Here is a 19,021-nt window from a genome sequence, read left to right as displayed (position 1 = left end):
AAGCTGTGTATAGTATAGAAATGCAGAAATCAAGATCATTTTATGAATGTAATCTTTAACATCCATACCTAGTGACATACCCTTTTAGTTATTGCACAGGTCAAAAAAAAAAATACCCACAATATATTAATATTCTAATAAATGAATTTTGCCAATTAAAAAAGAAATCATATCATTTCCATGCTTCTATTTTCAAGCATGTGAAGTTAATAAACAGAACAGAAAAAAATACCTGTAGAATTTTGCCAAAGAAACAGCTAAGATGTATGAACACACACAAACACATGTATGTGCACACACATACACACACACACACACACACATACACATTTTCTGTTATTAACATTAAATTGGAAAATAATTGAGATCACATGATTTAGCAATTAAAAGTTTCCTGTGAATCCAGAAATTACTAAAGGGAATTTAAGAATTAAGTAGCATTTATATGTCTATTGCCACCACCAGTTTACCTGTAAGTGAAACATGCTCCTGTATATCAATGTAAACTTCACAGCAAGCCATTTTTTTACATTCACTAAAGCTAAACTTTCCATTTTTTAAAATTACAACATAATTTTGAGCTGTATTGCTAAGTATACATGTAAGTCAACAATAAAAGTACAACTTTGTTTCACAGTGGTTTTTAACTTAAGTTCATGGGAAAGATTGTCCTTGCATTTGTTTCACATTAAACTTAAGCTTCTAAGTGACTTCTTCTATGGTTTTTGTTGTTGTTCAAATTATGTTTCACCTGCTTGTCTTTTAATGCTTGGCATGTGTGTACTCTGGTTAAAGTACAGTAGAGAAAATTGACTTGTCCTTTTTGCCTTTTGATTCCTTTGTTGTAGGGGGAAAAAAATCCTTCATGAGATGTTGAAGACTTCACTGCATACGCAAAAGTTGGTGGAGTGTGGAGTCCACATTCCCAATGCCTGAGTAGTCCACCATCAAAGTCAAAGATAACCAGAAAGTCATCTTTAAAAAAAAGTTTCTTCCAAAGTGTATGAAGATTGGTAGGGGAGAAAGGAATAGAAAATACCAAAATACAAAATCACAAGTGCTACCCAAAGCCATATTTACAAACTGACAGAAAATATAAACAATCATGCCTTTGGAATCAGGTTGAAGCACCAAAAGGAACACAATTGAGATACTGTCTTGGTTCTACACACAATTTCATCCACAGCTCAATTAAGTCATCTGTCAAAATCAATTGATTCACTCAAACAGGTTGGTTGTTGATTTATTCCCTAGGTGAATAAATTGTAAAGCAAAGGTTACATGGTCACCTTGATTGATTAGCGGGTATAGTATAACATTTTTCTGTGTTTGTTTTCCTTTATTGATTTTCACAAACTTCAACAAGAAATTGCACATTTTTAAAGTTCAGGTTGATTTAGAATAAATATACACGTGTGGTTTTATCAATGAAATCAAAAAAGTTTTTTGAGCCCTTTAAGGGATACAGGTTCTTCTATAAGTAAAAACACTGTGTGGGCAATAGAAAATATCTTCATGTTGCTTCTGTTATTTGAATCCTAAAGTTATTTCAGCTTTTCTGTGGAAGAGATGCTAGGACAAGAAATATTTAAGGGTCATTAACACAGAGGATGTGAATCTGGAAAAGGAGGTAAGAAAGGTTTGGGAATAGAAGGGATACGGTACTGTGGTCTTGGAGGAAAGAAGAGAACTGACTGATGCAGAGTGAGAAAAGTTGGGACTAAGTTGTTCAGAACTGAACTTCATATCAGAGAGCAGAAGCGGTAACGGAGTGACTACCTTCTCTGGCTGTCTGCATGCCCTTGAATGTCAGCGATGCTGAGATATCACAGTTGTGGGGGGAGAGTGGAGTGCTGCCAGCATGCTGCCAACCATGTCCAGCAACATAACCAGAAGGAGCAGCGCTGTATGTCATATAAGGTGGCACTTGGGCTGGGGTAGGATAAGGAGCCATGCTGGATGTTGACACAAAACTGCTGACGGCTGGGAGGCCATTTGGTGCCTGAAATGGACAGGAAAATAAAAGAAGTATAGAAAAGAAAAATAATTATATTTGAAAAACAGAAAACAGATTCTTAGGAAGAAGTAGAAGGTTGTCTTGAGCAAGTTATTGAACTATGCCATCTGAAGATTTGGTTTCTTATTATTAGGACAAAAGGCATAGTACAAACCCCAAAAAGCAGTCTTACAAATTTTCATTCCTCTGGGCTAGGGCAGATATTAGGTGAGGGAAGAAATGATACTCATCAAGCTCTTTAGCACTTTGTTCAACTATTCATTTTCTCTGGCTCTTTCCTTGAAGTGTTTGTGCAAATTTATATCCTTTCTAATAAAGATAGCAGGGCATAGTTGTCAATAGGAAGTTACAATGTTTATAACCTTTCTTAAATATGGCATATTAAGTGTTTTAGCTTTCTTAACATAGCTGCTTAATTGACAAAGAAAAGAAAAGCAAACAACAGGCTTTTTGTTTTTATCATGGTTAGAGTTTTTAATACAGCTCAGAAGTTCTTAATCTGAAGATTCTTAACCTTGGAGGCAAGGGATGGCATGTGGGGAAGAATGGTCTGTAAATGGAGTTCAAGGGTCTATGAACTTGAATGGGAAACATTAATATTTATTTTCACCTATTTTGGTTTCTTTTTTAAATGCATTGCTTTTAAGAACAATATACTGAGAAAGGATTGCAAAAAAAAAAGATTAAGAACCTCTTACATAGCTGTCATATAAGTGAATAATTAACTATCAGAATTTTTTTTCTCCAGAAGCAAGCCTCCCATTTAGAATATAGTTTTGAAATTTTTAAATTGCTTGACAAATCACTTAAAAAGTTGTTGAATTAATCATGAATTTTGAAGTTATATCAATAAATGTTTTTAAAAACACAAACAAAACAAGACAAAAGTATGGAGTTTGTCAGAAACAACTCCTTAGGAAATGATAGGTTTTTGGAATATTGTTGCTATTATTACTATTAATACTATAAAAGACACTCTGAATTATAATTCTGACTCTAACATGGACTTTCTCTGTGCTCTTCACATAAGTTGTAATTGTTTCACTTTTCTAGTGTTAAAAAATAAATAAATAAATCTTGCTTCCTAATGCTGACTTGAATGAACTAAATTTTTTACATATTTTTCTAATGAAAGCATGACTGAAGAATTTTGCTTTTCAGAAAATGTTTTCATTATTCAAAATCATAATATATGTGTATACAGTATCTTAGACATATACATACATATGTATCACACAGATATTTTTCATCATGGAAATGTGCATGGGTGTGTATGTATACAAATATATAATACATATCCAAAATACTATGTTTTAAAGAAAAATATAGTTCAAAAATATAATTTAAATAATAAACAAGTTTTTCCCCACTAGACAATCACTAAATTCCTTCCAAAACGTAAAGTTCAATGATTCTAACTTTTTTCTAGTTTAATTTACATAATTTAATTCAAATTACTGTGATTTTTATTTATTAGTGGTTGATAAATTATGTTCCTTTGGTTTATTTAAACACATTCTATGATATTCTGTTTTAAGGAATAATTGGGAAATTTTACTAAGTAGATCATCATGTTTCTCTTAGATATCTATTAGAAAGAATAAAATGAATTTTAAATGGATCTTCTCATTAAAATTTTCTCTTTAAAAAATGAAACACATAAAACTAGATATGTGATATTAATTCTTCATACTTATTCTAGAGGTAGTGTGGTAACTCTTTCCAGAGTCTTTCCAGAAAGTCTTATTACTCTGAAGAGGAAAAGTACTGGGAGATTTAGGAAATGAATTACAGAATAGAAATCTTTGAATAAAAAGACTGATGATTAGTTTGACCTAGCCAATAATATATCAAAGGATGCTTTAAGATATTTTTGAGTTTTCAATAGACCAGGAAAAATTAGAAGATTTATTTAGTTTCCCTTTTTGAAAGTTTTTCACATCTGTGGGTGATCTTGAACATGACTAACCCTGAATTTCTTCTTTCTGTTTCAGAGTTATAATCCTTAGCAAAGATATAAACCTATATTATCAGTGTTTTGTATTCTAATAATAAACAAGAAATTCTAATTCCTTGGGAGAAATGAATAGTATATATTCTCAATTTTAAAAAGCTCAGCATTGCTTCTCCTCTCTCTACAAAATGAAAAGACTTATCATTGTATTTGCAATAATAGCTACATCAAATGTATGTAAACTCATTATGTATAATATTTTTGTTGGAGGAAAAACTCTTCAATCACTTCAACCCTTTTGATTTTTCAATGAATAAAAATGGTAAAGGAATTCTATCCTCCCCTTCACAAAATCCATTATCTACCTATTGTTTTTTCTCCCTACTTTTTTTAAACCAGCAGTTTGTCTATATGACAAACCTTTCCCCCCTGAAATTTCTACTTTTGTTTAAAAAAAATTGCATCCCCATATCCTCTTTATGTTACTCCTTTCCTTTGTGCCTTATGTCTTCTTACACACCATCAATCTATTCTCTGTTTCAACTTTTCCCATCCATATTTTTTGCTAGTGTTCCCATCTCACTAATTACATGGAAGTAATTCTGAAGAAAAATTTCACTCTGACCTTCTCTAGAAAATGATGCTACATCCAATTCTTACATAATACTTTTGGAACCTAGGAACTGTGGTACACTGGAATCTGGCCAGCATTGCCTTCAGGTGCTTCTCTTCATGACTAGATTTACTAGCTCAGGGTAACTATGCTGCTAATTTGCTTCCTTTTTTTTTTCATTTCAACTCAGTTTCTCCATCTTCAGAGCCCCAAACTTAATGTTTGTTAGGAATCTCATTATTATTAAACACTTTATAGCATTTTAAAACTTGCTAGAGAGTTTAGTTATTTTTATTGTGTACTCCTCCCAAAACTTCTATGAATGAGGTCAACCTTGTCATTTTCCTTTAACAGCAGCACAGAAAGGCTAAATGATTTTCTTTTAACATCCAGAATAAATGTTACTTTAAATGGCTATCCAGAAAACCTTTGGTTTTTGATTAAGCTAAAGATGATCTCGCTGTGAGAAAATGTGTTTTTAAAACATATTTTTAACTTTATAAACTTAAAGTTGGAGAGATGAAGGCCCAGATTCTGAACATCATAGTGAGCCTGTCTCCTGCTACTTTTATTATACATTCACTCTGGAAACTCCATAAACACTTCCATTTTCTCACTATTAATTTAGAAAGTGCCACTGCTGAAAACCACAGGTCTCTAAAAGACAAAGTCAATTGATATTTATGAAACAGTCACTGAAGGAATAAAGTTTTCCACAGCAAAGAAAGAAATATTACAGATAGCCACGCTACTTATTCTTCCCACTAAAACAGTACATGGGTCTAGACTTCCAGGATGTACTTAATGCTTTCAATGAAGAGTGTGTACAACTAATCTGAAATACTATACTTAATTTAACTAGAGAGTCCCAAATGTACATCATAAATATAATAGAAGCAAGTACACTAAATTATTCTATTTAACAAGATTGTAAATACAATTTATAAATCCACTAATAATATGGAATCCCCAGGGAAGAGTAAACAAATTTTCCAAATGAAATATTAGTAATGAAAATTTCATTTTTGAAAATTACTTTACCTAATGAGGCTATAAATAAAAGCTCAATCCATTAGCCTCTTTTATATATGTGTATTCTATTGAGACCTACAATAGTCCTTGAAAAAAAAAAAAGGTTTGTGGAAAGGCTCTCCAGAACCAGTCTGATTTCTGCCTGGTTTTTGAAAACAATATTTACTAGAACTAATAGAAATATACAAAAGGGAATTCTCTAAAAACAGCAATTTTTGATTGTTGAGATTTTTCAAATAGTAGAAAATAAAACTAATTAATTTTAAAAAAAAAAGGACAAACATAGATTTGAATAGACTTCAGCAGATAATGAAGAATGGAAGAGCATGATATGGGGTCACAAAGACTTACGTGACTGACTGAACAAGAATTTTAAAAGATGTAATATTAGAAATAACTTTTAAAACATAATTTTGTTGAATAAAGTACTAAAAATGAAAAGGAGTAAATTGCCAAATTATAAAAAATAATTAAAGTTACTGGGATTCAAATAGTTCTGCGACCTCAAAAAGCCACATTTATGTTTATCCAAAAATATGCTATTTTGCCTTTGAATCAGAATGTTTACTTTGCCATAGAATAAGCATTATCTTCTGAATGACTAAAATAACAAGAGTTATTCACAAATAAAAATTCTACCCTACTTATCTCTTTTTTTGATCCTGAAGTCTTTATGTCTCTTTCCTACCTCAGGGAGAAAAAAAATAGCAGTCTGTCAGCATTCAAACCACAGAAGAAACTGGTATGACAACTGTCTGGCCATTGGAAGCTTTTATCCATTAAACATTTCCAAATGACTATTCCCTCAAACTCACTTGAGTTTGCTTTCTATCGGCACTTTTGTGAAGTAAACTTGACTGCAAATATAGATATGCTTTACCTGGAATTCCAATCTTGAAATCATAAGCAAGAAAATGCACTGGGATGTATTAATAAACAAAAGTCCCTAAATGTTTTGTGTAAGCATTTTTTTCTGTCAATCCTCTCCCTTAATCCAGTATATACTAAACTGCCCCCCCAAAAAAAAATCTGATAAAATTAAATGACAATTGTAATTATTGTTTCAAGATTCATCAAAAAAAGTATCTTAATTATGTTTGGTTATCAAGTTGCAGATTTAAATGTCCTTGGGGAATGGAAAACTATGAAATATTGATACTTTTCTTACATTTTATAATTTAAAAATATAACATCAGCTTTAAAATATTGTGCAAGTTGACAACAGCTTTTAAAAATATGAAGTTTTATGAAAAGATTAATTTGACATTTGATATGTTTCATGATCAAAGTTTTGCTTGTTAATACTCAGTTAGAATTAATCAGTCTAAATAATACTTTCATAATTGAGATCATCATAAATTCCAAAGAAATGTTATTTTATTCTAAAGTAAGGATAATATCTATAACTGAAAGCCAGAAAACCTACCTTTCAATTTTCTTTTCAATTGGGTAATAAACAAATATATATATATATTTTTAATTTCTGTAAAACTCTGGGGGAATGCCTGCAGATAATTTTCCAAGTAATTTAAACTAATAAAAGATATCAATTTATTATAAAGTCATTGTTCATACATACAAGGGTATATATGGGACAAATTTCCATCATTCTTTGTGAAATCTTTTGTATTATGTCACATTAGCCACCAAGGATTATGTGTTCTCAGTATTGAAGTTGGCAAAGAATCAGTCATGAAAGAATAGAAGAAAGAATTGATTCATAGAGTGAGAAACAAACTAGGTATTTTTCTTTTTCTTTTTCTTTCTTAAGCTTAATAATAATGTTTCAATTTTTTATCCATGGATAAAGACAATCTGAATTTGTTAGTATTTATTTCCATTCCATATTCCAATTTGTGTGAGAAAATAGAAATGGACTACTCAAAAGTACCATAAAATGCCAATTATACAGTGCAGCAATGTTAAAAACATTATGCTGACCTTTCCTTCAAACATATAGATATGTAAGTGAAATGTACATAAGGCTCTAATTATGCAGAATCGAGCAGACATTCTTTGGAGCTTTAAATTGGGAAGCAAAAAACACCAATATACAGCAGCCATCAAATGTTTGTTTTTGGTTGTTGCAGTCATATAGAATCACAGAATTTGAGAATCATTTAATCTAAGTGCAGGTTCTCTCATCTGTAAAATACTTTGCAACAATGGCTTGCAGAGAGGCTTAAATGAGATAAAGTATGTAAAGTATTCTGCAAAGTTAAAGTGATATGTTATTTAATATTTAAATTTAAATTAGACTTAAGCCCAGCACATTCTTCGAGCCTTAGAAAATTAACAAGGTACTCAAAGACTTCAAAGTAGTTAGACATTTTTCATTACTTAAACATTTGCAACATTACTTTGACATATAACAGCTTTTTCTTTGGGGTGAAAAAAAATCATTTTTCAGCTTGTTTTAAAAGACCTCAGTGGCCATCTAGTCCAACCCAAATACAAAAGGACCACTGAGTTATTATCTAGCATCTAATTGAAGAACTCCATTTTTAAGATAGGCCAGCTCTAATTGTTAGGAAATTTTTTGTAACATCAAATCTAAATTTGTCTCACTAAAACTGAAGTTTTACAACTACTCCCACTCCACCCTGAATTGTAATTTGAAAGTTACCTTGGTTAACTTTTATGATCTGAGTGTCAAGAAGCTGAATTTTCCCCCTTGATCTGATGCCTAGCCTTGGATAAATGATTCATGTTCTGCAAAGTTGCAATTCCTCATTTATATAATGAAAAAAAAAATGTGTAATATACGCATATACTGCACAGCATAAGGAAGTTAAATAATATCTTTTGTGTTCACAAATGCCCCTTAAGAGTAAGAAATTGTGTAAATGTAAAAATTGTGACCTTTTTTCCATGCAACCCCCAAAAGTCACAGACTTAAAGACCAAACATATTACCAAAAGCTTTGCATTTTTTTATTGAAAATATTGATGACATTTTCAAAAGTAATATTAATAAAGTTGTGATTTTTTGGACATGAAAAGATATATGCACACATGAGCATGTGTATACATATGTATGAATTTTTTAGCCAAGGAATTATATTACATCCCATAATCAAAAGGTGTTTGAATCTTCAAATACATACAGGCTTCTTTTTGATCTATAGAATCACATGGATAATAGTGAATTACCTCCTGGACTTGAAGTCAGAAAAAACTGGGTTCAAATTCTGTCTCTGATACTTAGTTATTATTATTACTATTAAGTGATACATCAGCTAATCATTTAATCTAAGTGCAAGTTCTCTCATCTGTAAAATGCTTTGCAACAATGGGTTACAGTGAGGCTTAAATGAGATAAAGTATGTAAAGTGTTCTGCAAAGTTAAAGTGATATGTTGTTTAATATGTAAATTTAAATTAAACTTAAGCCCAGCACATCCTTAGATCCTTAGAAAATTAACAAGGCACTCAAAGACTTGAAAGTAGTTAGACATTTTTCATTATTTAAACATTTGCATTATGTTTAATTGTCTAAATGTAATAATATAATACTTAGTTCCTTAGCAGTACAAAAAAACATAATGCAAATGAGAATATCCATGTATTACTTTGACATATAACAGCTTTTTTCTTTGGGGTTAAAAAAAATCAGTTTTCAGCTTTAGTTTTTTTCTTTTTGAGCACAGGAGGAGACTTACTGTTTGACTACTGTTTCTTTCAGTTCTATGTCTGGTTCAGTTCTAAGATTTATCATTTCTGAATATTCAATCTGTCTAATATAAGCAATTTTTGTTTGGAATGTCATCTTGAAGCAAATCTCTCAGTGTTCAAACTTTTATTTTTTTTAATCGATTTAGCTTTATGATCATATATATGAATAAAATTTATTTACACTTTTTCAGAAAAGAGCTACAATTTTTAAGTGACAGGAAAAGAGACTCAAGGTCTTTTTATTTGTATAGAGAAACTACCTGTATAGCAACCAATTTCATCAACTAAAAAGAGGCATCCTAGGAGAACAATAAAATCCTTTCCATCTATGAATTTCTCTATGTTATTCATAGAATATATAATAATGTCTATCCAAGTCCTTGGAGATATCCTGAAGATTGACCTCAAAAACATAATACGCTATGCTCTTGAATTCATAAAAGTTAATTTAATTGCTAAAAGTTCAGCATTAAAGTAGGGGAGGAGGAAACATCTTTTGATGTTTAATAACATCAAAGACCTCTTCATAATTTTTTCTTATCAATATTACTTTTAGTAGGTATACAGTGAACAAAGAGAAAACTCTTTCCTTGTTAATAAATGTTTTGGTAGAAGTTATGTATCACTGAAAAGGGGGAAAATACTCTGATTCTGGAGAGGGAGTTTTAAAAAGATCTTCTAGTCTTCACTGGGCTGCATAAGAATGGTATTACCTTGGATGATTCTCAAACTCTTGATCCTAGGTCCTTGATTGTCTTATTTAGATTGTAGAAAGAATGTAATAAGATAGTGTATATAATTTTTTCTTCCAGTTTTGTTATTTAAGTGGAGCAAGGAAAGTTTCTGTAAAAAGAAATCATTCGGGATTTCCAAGAGCTTAATATAAGTAAAAAGCTCAATTTATGTTAATAATCTTTTTTTTTCCTTCTAGAAAGAAAAATCTTGAATACCCAGTAAAAGCTAGGTATTTGGAGTTTTCAGAATTTGGACAATAATATGTTTGGGGTAACATTTGAGTATATTTGTAACTTGAAAAGCCTGAGTATGTACTTAAGTATCAAGTGTATACTTAACTGTTGAATTTAGATTTAAAATTCTAGGGTGGTAATCTTTATTTGGCTTGGGTTTTGTTGTAGTTGGTGTTGTGGTGGTGGTCAGTTTTCTTTTTTTTTTTTTAAGTGCTTTAATATCTCCTTTTGGGAAAGGGAAGGAAACAAAAATTAAACAGTCCACCACCATTCAGTACAATTTGAGGTTTTCTCACTAAACCTTTTTTGGGAGATTATGATTTGACCTTTAATCACAAATGCTAATTTTATTAACTTTATCTAGTTACCCCAGTTCCCTGTGTGGCAGATTTTGGTTTGTGATGGCCACAGTAATCCCCAGAAGTGTTTAAAATTAAGATTAAAATGCACCATTCCTAAACCAGAAAATACCCACTGGATTGTCTTGACTCCCAAATCAGCCATAGCAAGCATAATCAGAAACCTCTATTTAAAGATTTCAACAGAACCACCAAATGAGAGACCGAGTTGCGAAAGAGAACTCCAGTTGAATTTGGAACTAAAACTATGGATTTCTCTGTTCTTTTCTTTCCTTTCCACTTGGGGCATTTCTGAGCCACCAGAAACATCTATCCTGAGTCTGGCAGGGGATGTGTAGAAGGAGTTGCTGGTCATGGCTCAGACATTTTCCCCCAGCCCGGGAAAGAGCCACTTGTGTTATCTTCCATCCCCTCTTCCCCAGATTAGAATCGGCAGGTTCTTTATGACTAGAAAATGCTAGCTGGGCTCAGGAGCTCACAGCCTGCCTCCTGCCATCCAATCCCATCCTGAAATTCTCAATATCTGGATCTGACTCTGTCATTTCTCCTGTCTTTGCACAGAGGCTCTGCACCTTCTGAGCATAGGTTTAAGACTGGGGCCCTTGAGGGTGGAGGAGATTTGTATTATGTAAACCAAAGGTCCTTCTATGACTTTGGGAGCATCCATTTGTGATCCCTCACTTTAGGCTAATGCACATGAACTTTGGAGAACTGGAGAGGTTCAAAGTGAGAACAGAGAAAAGAAATTTTGAATTTAGGCAATTCTCTGCCTGCGTTCCTTGGAAAGACTACCAACTCGGTATAGGATTAGTTCCTGTCAGTGACTAAAAATGGAATAATCCCCAACATCCAAAAAATCCTAATACCATTAATTTCAGAGTTGGAAGGAACTTTAGAAATCATATTCTGGCAAGTCACTTAATTAAAAGCTCTTGTAGTTTAGGTTTCCTGGTGTATAAAATGGAGACAATCATATTTAGGACAGTTTCAGAATTAAATGTGTGTCTCTTCATTGTATCACTGGGCTTTAAAAAATATACACACCACAAATTCCTAGCTCAACGGTTTCAGAGTGTGCCTTTGTGGATCCTTCCTAAAAGTTTAACTCCAAGGATGCCTTTGGACCCCTTACCTGTCCATACTTGGCCTCCTGCTCCAAAGAACCTTTCTCCAGACCGTTGACTGGGTGTGGGGTAGGGGTAGGGAAGTTGTTGCGGCCCAAACTGCTCCAGTCTTCCACCTTTGGACTATGAAAAGGGGAACTGTCGCTCACTGTGGTAGAAAAGAAAAGCAGAAATTAGGCAAGCTGGAGGCTAGCTGAGACTTCATGAAATGATTTTGGGATCTTGAAAAACATCTAACCTCTCCTCAAACTTGCCTAAAATCCCCACAAAGGAGCGAAATGATGCCTCTAAATCCAGAGTCTGCAGAATTCAGTTAAATTCCTCTCTTTTCTTACCCTGTCCTTCCCCAGCACTGGGCCAAGCCATCTCTTTTTGAATTTTAGCCTGCATTATGCTGCAATCTCCTCCAGCAAGATTTTTTGCTTTAAAAAGAATAAACAAAGACTTATTTTCCACCTGACTTTAATGGAGAAACAAGGAGGAAATGAGAAAGCACGTTTTCCCCTCATCAAGGAAAGAAAAATGAAGAGGCAAGAGGCAAAGCCTGACTTTTCTCCATTTTAAACCCAACTTCTCTAGGAGGCTAATCAAGCAAGATTAAGAACGCTGGAGCTAAAGATGAAAAGAATGCAAACGTTTCAGTCTCAGTGTGAATGTGTTTGTATTTACAAATATCCCTCTGTATTTCACATTTTTTTCATGTAAATCAATGGAATTCAGAAGTTCTTAAACAATCCATTTTCTTGGAGGGGAGGAATCCTGAACTTGAATTTTAAAAAATTAGAATTGAAAATTAGCATTTCCTTCAATTATGAATTTGCAAAAATCTCCTCAAACCCCCAAACATTATTTCTGAAAAAGAGGTGTCTAGGCACTAGTCTTGCCAAATGGGACTACAGCATGGGAAAAACTTAACAATGGAAATTAAAAATATATTTTAAAAGGCCTTTGAAAAGCATACGAACAAATAACAAGAATGACGCATAGTTAGAATTAAATACGAGTGCCCATTTTCCCCATATGTACGCCTGATCTGGACTTTCGGATACTGTTACAATTATACAGATGGAGGGTAATGTCGAGATGTTTGTGTCAATCAGATATTAGATATGAGCAGTAGAAGTATTTATGAAAAAGTGAGGGACTGTGATAATAAATAAGTTGTTTACCATTCTAAAATCCTAGGCTTTATAGAAAATGTTAGAAAAAGAATGTTCATGCAAGCAAGAGAAAAAGAATAGAAATAAAAGCATTTTCGATATTTTAGGAGGATGAACGAAAGGTTCACAAATCTTTTTTGTTTCTAATTGACAACCACAAACATAAGTGACAAAACAATTCTAAAATTTAACTTAAAGCTATGCTTATTCATTCATTATCACTTTTTTATTAGTATGCTTCTTTTAAAAGAGACACAGGTTTAGGACTTGCTTACTTCACATCATATTATTTTTCAGTAATATGGATTGAAATGTTGGATTTTCTTCTTTTTGAAATTTAGACACACACATAAACATAACAACGAGAGAATGTTTAGGAGCAATGATTAGGTAGAATAATTGTTTTTCACAAGCAAGATTTTCAATGTTAGAGCATTTAAAAACAACCAAAACAACAAACACATCACAAAGATCTTCCCCCTCTCCACTCACTAATCAGAGAAACCGACAAGCGACATCTTAGTCTAACTGTGATTCTTGTAGGTAGAACAATTTTTTTTTCAATTTTGTCTACCCCTGTTGAATGAGTTTTCCTCATAAATTAAGTCGAGTTCCCATTTGGATTGAGTCTATGTTCCAACACAGAGCTGTCTCTATCTCTTCGTCTTTCTCGGCAAAATGTAGTCGATGGGCACCAGCCAGATGTCTTAAGAAACTGAGATCGCTGAGAGAGCCCCCATTCCTACAGATCCCACACTTTCTCATGAATAGAAGCTTCCTTTAAATGTCAGCGAGGTCAATTTATCCTATAAATCAAGGGCAAACAACCCTCAGAATGCAGCTTCCAATCTTCTGTTCACTCTAACAGTTAATGCTATTATCAACAACTAGGGAATGAAAAGCTGCGACTATTGTTTGATTACTGAAAGAGGCAACTGTGCCAATGTGGTGTTAATAAAGGAGGAAATAATTAAAGGTGTCTATCCTTTCCAAAATGGAATTGCCCCTCTGCTCTTTCCAAACCCATAGAGAGCTGATAAGTAAGGTTCACACCTCTTAGTCCTCACTATTATTTGAGATCTGCCTCTTCGGCATTTTTAACAGTTTAGTAAAGAAAACAAACTTCGCCTACGGAAATACTGATTACCCCGGACTTTAGGAAGCTAATCTGCCCGGCCAAAACGATGTTCGTTCCCTAATCTACCGATGTAGAAAACGGCAGAAGAAGGGAGAGAGGGAAAGAAAGAAGAAGGGAGGAAGGGAGGGAAAAAAGGAAGGAGAAAGGGAGAAAGAGAGAGAGAGAGGCGGAAACAGAGAGAGAGAGAGAGAGGCAGAGACAGAGAAACAGAGAGAGACAGAGAGAGAGGTGTTGGGACAGGTAGGAGGATGGAAGGGGGAAAGAAGAAAAAGGAAACGATTCTATTGCAGCTAAAAGCAAAATCAAAATAGCTTTCTACTCTGGCTACAGAACTGAAAAATATGCAGAGGAAGCTGAAATAAGAGAAAGACAAGCAGAGACAAAGACAAAGACAAACAGAGGACAAAAGCAAGGTAAACAGTATGAAGGAAAAAAATAAAAGAAAAACGGTATTAAGTATAAAGAATCTTAGTCTATTTCACTTTAGATAAAATTTAAAAGTTAAAAGATTTGTTCACAAGAATGTGTAGGTTTTAGGCAAAGAGAAACAGCTATCAACAAAGACTGACATTATCTCCCTCCCACAGTCTTTCTCTCTCCCTCTCCCCAATTAAAGGTAGAATGGAAACGTGAACAATAATAAAGTAGAAAATTAGTTCATGGAAGGAGAGCCCCACAAAGTAACCGATGGTTTTCTTTTTGGTTCATTCACTGTTTCATAAAGTGAAGCATAAAGAATGAAACCAATTAGGTGACATTTGAACTTCCTGTCTGAGCAAATTTGGCCTGATTAAGAGAATATGAGTAGGGGAACGGGGAAATTTCAATGCAAAGCCCTAGCTCCAAGAGGCCTGGTCTAGGAGCTGAATTGTCTTTCGAAGAGTTAGCTGAATCCTTTTCTCTCTCCGTTGCTATTTAAACTTGAAGTTATACTGCCTTGGATTCGTAATTTGAATCAAATTCTAGAGACCAGAATCTAGGTAAGGTGTCTAGACGGCTTCTGAGGTGAGTAGCTCCAAGTGAAGGAGGAAAAGATTTTGTTGTTGTTTTAAGAAATAGTGAATTGCAATTACTAAGGAGGAGGGAGAGAGAATCCTCTATACTTCCTAATAAAAATGTCTTCCGTTAGAAGGGTCAGGAGGACAAGCCATAGACAATAGTTTTCCAAGTAGAGAGTACTAAAGTGATTTAAAAGTTTTAAAGAGGAGTTTGCCGCGGTGAGAATGGGAAAAGGAAAAAATAAACGTCGCTGTTACTATTCCCTCTCTCCCTTTCAGGCCCGAACTTACCTTGGTCAGTGATGGAACGGATTCCCAAGATATCTGTGACAGAGTGTGAAGAGGGCCAAGTTCGAGGCATGGCCATATTGCTGGGAATCCCGGGCACTCCAGGAGGAGTCGGTACTTTGGCTGCAGCTGCAGTAATTGGACTCGGATAGGAGTATATGTGGTTATAAGGCAAAGTGGGTTGAGGTGGTGGCTGATGCTGTTTATAAGAATCATACTGGCTCTGCTGAGATAGATTCCCAATCTTGTTGCGAAGGATTCGGCTGATGGAACTGACTGAAGGCACGTTGTACTTGTCACATACACCGTCTGCTAGCAAACGATCACGAATCTCCCACGCAAAGATTCCTGGATCCCTCTGTTTGTAGGTCCTGATATGTTTCACAACTGTAGGGGTAGTGACCCGAGGTTTACTTCCTCCAATCGCCCCAGGTAAGATGGAGCCCGTCTCATTGTAGCGTGCCAGTATCTTACTGACACAACCATGGGATACCCTTAACTGTCGGCTGATGTCACAGGGTCGGATGCCCAATTGAGCCAGTTCCACTATGCGGAGTCTGATGGCGTTGGGTAGAGGCCTCCCGTTCACGAATACCCCTCCCAGCTGGTTGACCTCCCCGAAGGCTGGCTCTGCAAAAGAACATACATGCGCACGCGAACACACACACATACGCACACACACAGAGTGTTGTGACAACTATCAAAGCACCAGTCTTCCTCCTTCTTGAAGTTCTCAGGGAAAAAACAAAAGAGATCCCTGGACTAGTCCCTCTAAGAGCCCAATGGGTATGACTGAACTGACACTCCTTTCTCTAGACCCAAATCTGTGTGTCTCCCAAATCTCACTGTTTGGAACTTTACTGAAATTCTCTGCTTTATTCCCCTACTCTCTTTCCGCCGTCCAAGTATTTTAGTTACTCTAGACGCAAATTAAAATAAAGAAGCAGTCAGATCATTGGGGTTCTCAAAACTCTTCAAAACTGACTAGAGGAAATCGGACACAATTCTTGGGATTCACAAACTCTCTATGTTTCAACATCCTACGCTCAGCTAGTTAATTCTGTTCAACCAGCTCTAAAGACAGGTTCAAAGGGAAGTCAAATATGCTGAGTACGCCTGTGTAACAAAATGCCTCCACCGGTACTCTAGTGATCCATAATGTAAAATTTCCTTTATTTTAATGGCTTTAATAATCACTCACCCAGACATTAGATCTCTCTGTATTATTGACTTTTAACTTATTGTTACAACGTGTAGGAAACACAAGCAAAGTCAATATGCAAGTTGTGACTTTCCGGTGACAAATTATAATTCTCTCTTCCTTTCTCTGAATCTGCTTCTCTCTGTTCTGTCTCTGTCCCTTTTTAGTTTTGTGTCTCTATCTCTCTATCCCTGTCTCTTTCCCTCAGTCCCTCTTCCTATTTCTGTCTGTCTGTCTGTCTCTGTCTGTCTGTCTCTGTCTGTCTCTGTCTGTCTCTCTCTCTCTCTGTCTCTCTCTCTCTCTCTCTGTCTCTCTCTCTCTCTCTCTCTCTCTCTCTGTTTCTCTCTCTCTCCTCCCGCCACTTGTCCTCCCACCCAGTCTGACAGAACAGAAAATTTTCCCATTACAGTACGCAGCCACTTACCCATTCCTTTAACCAGGACACCAATAAGCAGTCACTCTAGACTTCCAAGAACTAATTTTAACTATTTCCTCAGTGCTTCAGTCTCCTCTAGCTCTAGCCACGAGTCCCTCCGGTTGAATCCAGGAGCAGAGAACATGAAATTAAAAGGGGAAAGGGATAAAAGGAAGTCTGTGTCCTGAAGAAAGAGGTACGAGTTCTGCATTTCAGTCTAAGCAGCAAAGTGGGCTGGGCTGAGTTGGGCTGGGTGTCTCTGCCTATCAATCACCAATGACCCACCTCCAAAGAGGCGGGCCTCAAAGAAAATGATTTTGAGATTGGCTGCAGAAGGTACAATCCTTGAAACTCCTTCCGTTCTCTCTTAGTAGTGCTCAGCACCTGGATTTCTAAATAACAATAGAAATGAATATTTAACATCTGCCCTATTGTAACTCAAAGAGAAAGCAAAAATCATGAATAAATATATATTGGTTAGTCAAATTAAATTAAATTAAATTAAAACATTATAACAGATTATGGAAGGAGATCAGGAAGAGAAGGCAACGATTATGTTGGGTCAAAAACACCTTAAGGTTAGCATTATCAGTACTTTTTAGGCTAATATCAAATAATTGAAGTTAACATATGAGTTGGAAGGTGTGGATTGAGGAAAGAAAAGAAAAGCATTTAGAATTATTTAATCTCGAATGACGTCATAACTTTGGCATGAAGAGGCACTTTAGAAACTTGGTAATAGCAAAAGAAAGGTAGGCCTGGTGAGACCACCCAAATTCAGTGTCTGGGATAAGAAGACTGATAAGATTCAATATCCTTTACCACAGAAAATCCTTATCTGAAACTGCTTAAGTTTTCCAATTCAGAAGACAAGCTAGTGGCCATATTATGGCTTTACCTTAAGAAGGTCTCTTAGGGAAGATAAGAAGTTAGAGAAGATAAAAGTATCCTCTCTATGTAGATCCTGCGGCCAGAAAGAACCGCCAAATTGGAGTGAATTAAGACCCAGCTTTTGTCAGTAGCCTTAAATTACAATAATAAAGTACAATACTAAAGTTGTAGTAGGGCAGCTACCTCTGGCTATGTTACTTTTCAAGGTAAAATTTTAAGTACAAGCCAACCGATGTGGAACTCAAGCACTCAGAAGTTGTTTCCCATTGAACTGCTATTGTTCATAACTGATTTTTAACCAATATAATAGTGTTCAGATTCAAATATTAGAAAGATGTGCTTTGATTCAAATCTGAAAGATTGAGTGAAAGAAAGATGAAAATGTCATGCTTTCATGCTTGTGTGTCTGTGTTCCTGTGTGCATATGTGTATACAAATGAAACCAACTATCCTAGCTTTTTTGATATTTCTGCATTATCATAGAAATAACAAAGGCATGATACACATTGTGGTTATTAAGTTCTAATATTTATGTTTTCATAGATTGTGGAGTATATTGTTTAAATTGAAAGCAAAGTTGAATATGCTTTATTGAATTTGACTAGTGGGTTACATCTTCTTAAACCACAATACTACATTTGGTATGTATTTGATATGTATTATCAAATAATTTGATATGTATAAAATCAAATAATTACATTTGAAATATTTTGTAATTTACAAAACAGTTCTAAATACAGGATGTCATTTGATCCTCCTAACAACCCTGTGAGGTTGGTAGTCAATTTAGGTATATAGTTATTCTTGTATAGGAGTGTTTTTGATATTCTGAAATCTTAAATTGACTTTCTCAATATCACCCCTCTAGTAAGAAGCTTCCCTTACTTTGACACTTCCCTTAATGTAAAACAAAACAAAAGAAAAAGGCAACTGCTCAAAACAATAATAAAAAAATCTCTTACAGGAACTCAATCAGAATATCATGAAAAGTCCCAAAAGTGGAAATAATGCTCAGAGAATATTATGTTTTTGTTAAAATCATCTGAATTTTTAATCTGCCTTGATAGTATTCTTACAAAATCTAATCAGGATACCCTTCTTTTCAGAATATACTCATTTACTTCTGCCATTTACAAAAAGATTTTTTTAAAATAAATTCTCGCCTCAGGCTTTATAAACATAAGGTGCTA

General features: G+C 34.5%; 1 protein-coding gene across 1 annotated transcript; it reads right to left on the bottom strand.

Moving 5' to 3' along the window:
* Positions 1-1,243: 1,243 nt before the first annotated feature.
* PAX9 (paired box 9) lies at positions 1,244-15,994 on the bottom strand. The gene is made up of 3 exons (XM_051973677.1): positions 15,328-15,994; positions 11,749-11,888; positions 1,244-2,002 (listed from the first exon to the last, which is right to left on the bottom strand). Exons 1-3 carry the CDS (start codon positions 15,992-15,994, stop codon positions 1,748-1,750), a joined length of 1,062 nt encoding a protein of 353 aa, XP_051829637.1. The 3' UTR covers positions 1,244-1,747.
* Between the last annotated feature and the right edge of the window lie 3,027 nt (positions 15,995-19,021).

Source organism: Antechinus flavipes, chromosome 2, assembly GCF_016432865.1.
Source record: "Antechinus flavipes isolate AdamAnt ecotype Samford, QLD, Australia chromosome 2, AdamAnt_v2, whole genome shotgun sequence".
Classification (NCBI taxonomy): domain Eukaryota; kingdom Metazoa; phylum Chordata; class Mammalia; order Dasyuromorphia; family Dasyuridae; genus Antechinus; species Antechinus flavipes.
Note: the sequence above shows the minus strand (reverse complement) of the source record. Positions and strands in the feature narration are given on the sequence as shown.

Excerpts from the sequence above, each read along its gene's own strand:
- PAX9 (XM_051973677.1), bottom strand. The coding sequence starts at position 15,994 with ATGTGTGTGTGTTCGCGTGCGCATGTATGTTCTTTTGCAGAGCCAGCC. Across the intron at positions 11,889-15,327 it reads CCGTTCCATCACTGACCAAG|TGAGCGACAGTTCCCCTTTT; the intron begins GTAAGTTCGGGC and ends TTTCTACCACAG. Across the intron at positions 2,003-11,748 it reads AGGAGGCCAAGTATGGACAG|GCACCAAATGGCCTCCCAGC; the intron begins GTAAGGGGTCCA and ends TGTCCATTTCAG.